A 7,100-nucleotide genomic window follows, 5' to 3' on the forward strand; every position below is an offset into this window, starting at 1 on the left:
GCCAGCCCCCCTTCGTTTTTTGGATGGTGCCGCACGCGCTGGGTTAATACGAAATTAGGGCGTGTACTCATCCAAAACACTTAAGAGACCATTTCGGCCGTAATGAAGAAACTTTGTTACCAACTCGTTCAAGCAGCAGCAGCTGCTGTTGCAGTTGTTGTTGTAGCTGTAGCTGTTGTTGTTGTTGTTCATCTTCGCGCTGCATTTGAATGCCAATGTTAAATTAAAGGGCCACAGAAGAGACAGAGAGCTTGAAAGTCTTATAGATAGATAGCAATAGATCGATTCGTTACAGGCCTCTCTTCGTCTTCGTCTGCGTCTTCGGCACTTCGTCATTGTCATCGACGAGTTGGACATGTTGCAAAGATGTTTTAATGGCATGTTGATTACAATCTTGTGGTCTGTCTCTTTTTTCCTCCTCTAGAGGCTTTTCTTTTCTCGTCTTTTTTTTTGATATTCGATTTTCCCTTTTCTGTTGCATTTCAAACGGTATTTCAATCGATTCAACGTCTCGTTGCATTACAGTTAGTTTACTTAGCGCTCTGTAATTGTTTCGGTGGCATGTAAGTAGCACGCATTGTGGTGGGGCATGCCACACACCTCCCCCCCTTCTCACTCCCACTACTCGGACAGCGACATAAACGGGAGCTGGCCGAGGCTACAAACAAATGATGATCGATCTTGCCTGCCTGCCTACATAAAAGGGCAATACTTTCGCTGAGGTCCAAAACAAAAAAAAAATAAAGACCAAATAAAATCAAATACGGCGGAAAAAAAATCGAAAACGGGGTCTGAGCTCAGCTGTCAGCTTTGTTTGTTTTCAAGCAGCAGTCCAAGTTTAAAGCGTTTCAAAAGGGATTTGCCACGGATCTAGCATGTTTTCCATTTCGGATTTCGGCTTAGCTGCACTTCACTTCACTCCACATCGCACCTCGTTTGGCGGGGCTAAGTGAGCTTAACTCTTCTCTCTCTTCAGTGCGAGGCTGTAAAGTAGCTAATACTCAAGTAAATTCGTCATGATCCATTACTGCTAGGAGGAGTAAAGGCGATATACGTATGTTCAACTTATTCTCTTAACAGTGCTCTCTGCGCAGCTTTGTTTTTGTAAGATCTGTATCCCGCAAAAACAATTACACATGCTCTTAAAAATAGGTCAATGTAAAATGCAAAAACAATATGGCGATTGTAGAATTTATGCTCTTTTGATTTTTCTATAGGTAAAGAGAGCAACTTCTGCTCAGTGCTCTCCTGGTAGCTTTGTTTTTGTAATATACTAAGTCAAACACACCAAATGCAAGCTCTCCCTGCTAACTACAAAAACAAATACGACAGCAAAGAGAAAATGAAAAAAAAAACAAATTAGAGCTTCTAAGACATGCATACAAAAACAAATTTGAGCTTCCGACTTCTTATGTCCCAAAGCTTTGCAAAAACAATTGCTTATGCGTTGTTGTTGTCGCGCTAATGCGATAGTAATTTTGTTGTTGGCTGTTTTGCATGTTTTCTTTTGTTTTTGCAAACGAATATTTGCTACTGTATTAGCAAATAAAAGTGCCTATTAACAAGGAGCGCAAATAATTTAGCTACAGTTTTTAAACATTTTTAATTACTTTGCAGACATTGTGTGTGTATTTTGTATAGAGTCGTAACATGTTTTAGTTGGACAGTTTGCCAACTGGTTGTTGGCTTTTAACCAGTTTGGTCTTCTGCCAAGCTCTAGATCTCCTTTCATTGCCCTACTGCAGACGCCTTGGTCTGACCCCACGTACGATCCTAACGCCACACACAACAGCATCAACTAAAATAGCAGCAACAACTCCAAGTACAGCAACAACAACGACAACAACATCACAGCACTTCGCAGACAATCGCATTCCAAAGGCCAACCTTTGCGAGCTTCAAGCACCCAGAGCTCGTCTCTATTGCTCTCTCGCTTCCTCTGCCTGTTGCTCTCGTTGCTCACTCTGTCGCCTTCGTTGCCTCGGCTGCCTTTGCTGCCTGCATGCCAAAACACCTACACTTTATCCATGAGTCTTCAACTATTGCTGTTACCGTTGTTGTTGTCGTTGTTGTTGTTATTGTTGCTGTAACACCATCGTCGTCGTCGACGTTGTTGTTGTTGCCGTTGTCTTTTGTGGCGTTTTTCGCCTTTTTGGAGAGTAGTTGAATCTAATCCATTTGATGTAGTTATAGCACGAGCTATTCTTGTGTGTGTCGCCGTTTGTCTTCAGTCCTCAGTCGCCGCCTCGCTCACTCTCCACTCTTCTCTCTCCACTCTTCTCTCGTGCTCAAACAACAAAAGAGAGACAGAGGCTGACTCGATCATCGTTTGATATGAATTCGTAGCGCATTATGACAGCATGATTAGGCATAACAGTTTCGTAAAAGGCAGCGCAGCTCGGATCAACACAGCGCAGCGCGGGTGGAGGCTCTGACCGAAAATCAAGTTTGAAGTGGATACTGAAAAACTGGCTGTGCCTAATGCACCCCTCTCTTCCCTCCCTCCCTCTCTCTCTCTCTTACGTACCCATCACTGTCCATGCCTTGGCTGGGCTTAACTTGTCTTGGGCCTGTGCCTGCGTCTCTGTTTCTGTTTCTGTTTCTGTGTCTGTGTCTGGGCCAAATGAACGGCTCGATCTGTCATTGCGTTAACCCCCCAAAAGGTATACAAAAAAGCGCTTTAGCTGTGAATTTGCCTGCAGTCGCAGTCACTGTGATCAAAACTGTGATTTTAGTTCGGGAGAGCTTTCATATTTTCTCATAGAAATAATTGTATGTAAATTGCTTTAAAAGCTTTCTGTATTTTTCTTGTAATTTATTTTATTATATTTCCTTTAAGGCTAGAAGCTCTATTTATTATTACTCTCTTTATTATCTGGTATGGTAAATGTAGCAAATGTTAATTTGCTTAATATTTCTTGGGGGCTTTATTTAAATACATATTACATTTAAGTGCTTGCTAAGTGAGCTCAAATTTCTTACTATATTCTTATTGCAGCTGTGAGTTTAAAAGCAAATTAATTGCATTTTTACTTTATTGTAACCTGCAGCAAATATTGATCTCATTTGCTATATTGGCATTTATAAATTGTTGTTGAAAGAATTAAAATACTTACTACATCGAGAAGGAAACTATTTAAATATATCATTTTTAAATTCAAGTAATTTATTCTGTTCTTAGAAGTTAGTTTTTTCTATCTTTGTAATTACAGTTTTTTTTTGTTGTGGTTGGTGAACAAATCACAATATTTCTAGAGCAGCGCTGTTCACGCTTTTGGCTGTGAATCGAAGAGGGGTGGGGAGAGGTTTTTGAGGGGGGAGGGATGGTCAGGCTACGACAATTGTAGCAATTGATGTTAATAATTGACGAAGGTGTTGCTGCCGTCGCCGTCGTCTTTGCTCTGCTGCTGCTGCTGCTAGTGGGTGGAGTTGTAGTTGTTGTTATTGCTGCTGCCTTTGCGTAATCTTATAGAAGGGGGGAGCATTGTCTACCTAGAGTTGAACCGAGCACTCGCTACAGATCCGTTTAGCGGCAGCAGCAGATGATTGATTAATTTCAGTTTCATTTCATTTGGCAGCGTAACGAGAGCAAAGTCAGTCTTAAATCTCAACCTCACACACACTCATAGATTATTGATCATTGTTATTTACTTCTCTCTCTCTCTCTCTCTCTCTCTCCGACTTTGTCTTTTGCAGGTATTCTGTGACCCATCGAATCTACAGCGTCATATTCGCGCCTATCACGTTGGAGCTCGCAGTCATCCGTGTCCGGAGTGCGGCAAGACATTTGCCACCTCGTCGGGGCTGAAGCAACATCAGCACATCCACTCATCGGTCAAGCCCTTTGTCTGCGAAGTCTGCTTCAAGGCGTACACGCAATTCTCGAACTTGTGTCGCCATCGTCGCATGCACGCCGATTGCCGTGTTCAAATCAATTGCAAGAAGTGCAACACCAGCTTCAATTCGGTCACCTCGCTGTCCAAGCACAAGAAATTCTGCGACACCACCGAAACTTTCCGGAGTCATCATCATTCACAGTCGCGTCTGCATCATTCTCATCACCATCATCATCATCATCACCAGCAGCAGCAGCAGCAACAGCAGCAACAACAACAACCGCCACCTTTGATCTTGCCACCTGGTGCTCATCAGCGTCTTGCCGCAGCCGCTGCCGCCGCCTCTAACAGCAGCAGCAACACTAACAGCAGCAACAACAACTCTAATCCCAACCCAAACTCGAGCAGCGATTCCGCAAGTTCAGCAAACATGGCCACGCCACCAAATCATCTGTTTATGATGCGTCCGAGCTCCTCGTTCTTTGCCAGCTTTCCACACTACGGCCTGCCCAACTTCTTTACACCCGGCCTGCAGCAGGCGGGCAACTTTCCGCTGCCGCACATGTTTCCCAATCATCCGCAGCTGGCGGAAATGGGTCGCGGTATAGGACCGCTCATGTTCCCCAATGCCGCCTTCCAGCAGCAACTGCAGGCTGCGATGAACATCAAGGCGGAGGATTCCCCATCGCGGCTCAAACGCGATTCAAGTTCACCGGAGCAGCGGAAACTGATCAAGTCCGAAACGCAGGTCAGCGACGAGGAAGAAGAGGAGGAGGAAGTTGAAGACGAGCTGCTGGAGCATGAAGTGGAACAGGATGCGGAGCTACAGCTGAAGGCGGCAGCCAACCTGAAGCTCGATTCGAGCAAGATCAAAAGGGAAGGAACATTGCAAGCGGATGAGGAGGAGGAAGAGAATGATCCCGACAATGATAGAGTAGGTTTTAACTTAGAAGAGATTCCCTTTGAGATAAATACTAAATTCCTAACTTATTTCCTACAGAAATCCATTGACATTGTCAGCACTCCGCCACCCGTCGATGGCGACTCCGAGCCAGAAGCTGAGCCGGAGAAAAGCAGCGCTGAGTTGCCCCTGGACTTGTCCATCGCCAGTCGTAAGCGTCGCAGCTCCGCCAGCCTCAACTATATGCCCCTGACGAGTCGCACGCCCACGCCCGAGTTAGAGCAACCGCCTCCGGCGAAGCTGGCCAAGCACAACAACAGCAACAACAACAGTTCGGCGGAATCCTCGTCCACCTCACGGCTCTCCTACAAGGGCAGCAGTCCAACGCACAGTGCCAGCGCGTCGCCAGCACCGCACAGCACTCCCTCGCCACCGATCAGCACCGGGGGGTGAGCTGAGCAGCATGTCGGAGAGTGCGGCAGCGGCCACAGCATCCGCAACCGCAGCTGCAGCCGCTGCAGTCTCCGCCTTGGCTTGTCCACGTCCTCAGATGCATCCGCATCTGCTGTTGGAGGAGCTGTATCGCAATCGTTTCTCAACGCCACCGTTTCCTTTTTTAGGCCAAATGGGCGGACGGCCAGGTATTGAGTCGCCACTTGCTGGAGCATTTGCTCCGTGCAGCAGCGTCTCACGTCATCTGTCGTGTCCGCCCGAGCACACTTTCCGCAAAGCGTTGCGTGCCGCCGGCCTCTCAGCCGCTTGTCCCCCCCCATCGCCGCCAGCCACAGCAGCAGCGGAGGTGGTGGAGGAGGTGGAGGTGGAGGAGGACGCTTAAAGGATCGCTACACGTGCAGGTTTTGTGGGAAAGTGTTTCCGCGTTCCGCGAACCTCACGCGACATCTGCGCACACACACGGGAGAGCAACCATACAAGTGTGAGTACTGCGATCGCTCGTTCAGCATCTCGTCGAATCTGCAGCGTCATGTGCGCAACATCCACAACAAGGAGCGACCCTTCAAGTGCGAGATCTGTGATCGCAGCTTTGGCCAGCAGACGAATCTCGATCGGCATGTGAAGAAACACGAAGCGGATGCCGCTGGCTTCGAGTATCACGATTCGCCCAGTTCCAATGAGGCCAAGGAGCGCGATGAGGCCTGCTTCGACGATATTCGTTCGTTCATGAAGGGCGTGTACACGCCCACAAGTCTAGGGGGTGCCGATGGCGATACGGAGGAATATGCGGGCAGTGATGATCAGTTGTCGGTGTCGACGCGACAATCGGCTAATTTCGACAAGGAATTGCTGGTCAACAATAACAACAACAACACTGACAACAACCACAATAGCAACAGCAGCAGCAGCAGCAACCACAACAGCACCAGCAACAACAACAACAATAATCCCACAGCTCTTAGCGAAACGATCGCAGTGAGCACCTAAGAAAGTCAGAAAGAAAAAAAAAAAATCAAACAGGGAATTTCCCTGCTACTAAAAAACTTACTTTAAACTTTTACTTAAGCGTGTGCCTCCAAGAGGGAAAAACTAATCGTTAAGTAGTTCGCATTTTCCTTCTAGATACTTATTTATCAATGTAACTAACATAAATTCAACAAAAAAACGTACTAAAAAAAATCTAAAAAAAAAAACAATTTAACTACTCGTAGCTATGCAATCAATGGAAAAAGACGGTGAAGTAAACACAAGAAAAACTAAAAAAAAAAATATATATATATAAACGTATACAAAAACTAAAACTTAATCAAATCACGTTTCGATAAACTTTATAAACTCTGTACACAACTGGATCATATATAATTAAATTGTAGACTAGCCTCGATATACACTCGATATGATCTTATATTATATACATAGTTATTATTATTACCAAATAAGTTGTGCTGTAAATTGTGGAGCGTATGTAAAAATTATATATAAGGCATCAGGGGGGCAGAGGAATACAGAATATAAATCGGGTATTCGATTGGATATTTTGAGTGTTGAGCGCAAGTCGTCATTCACTTCAATCTGTAGGCTATGCGAATAAGTTTCAATATTTTTTAGTGCTAATTATTGCAATTCTCAATACAAAACTTACAACATTTTATAACATTTACTTAACGTTTAACTATATATATAAATAATTATTATATATGTATATGTCTGTACATGTATGCGAAGGCAAATGAGAGATCGTTATGGAACATTTAAAAAAATCAATAAATAAAACAATCACATTAAAAATAGAAGCGTTTTTCCTTTTAGTCAAACAGAATGGTGGCTAATTGAGGGTTATACTAAATATACTGTAAATATACTGTGTATGGTACATACCATTTATACTACATAGTATATTTAATAGTATT

General features: G+C 44.6%; 1 protein-coding gene across 1 annotated transcript in view; it reads left to right on the forward strand.

Moving 5' to 3' along the window:
• Positions 1 to 6,402, forward strand: part of LOC132793320 (transcription factor hamlet) — a 28,191-nt gene extending 21,789 nt beyond the window's left edge. Inside the window, 4 exon segments of the mRNA XM_060803134.1 lie at positions 3,697 to 4,770; positions 4,837 to 5,181; positions 5,183 to 5,412; positions 5,469 to 6,402. Coding sequence (XP_060659117.1) covers positions 3,697 to 4,770; positions 4,837 to 5,181; positions 5,183 to 5,412; positions 5,469 to 6,177 — 2,358 coding nt within the window. The 3' untranslated portion in view covers positions 6,178 to 6,402.
• The last annotated feature ends 698 nt before the right edge of the window (positions 6,403 to 7,100 follow it).

The sequence above is a fragment of the Drosophila nasuta genome, chromosome 2L, assembly GCF_023558535.2.
Source record: "Drosophila nasuta strain 15112-1781.00 chromosome 2L, ASM2355853v1, whole genome shotgun sequence".
NCBI classification, from domain to species: domain Eukaryota; kingdom Metazoa; phylum Arthropoda; class Insecta; order Diptera; family Drosophilidae; genus Drosophila; species Drosophila nasuta.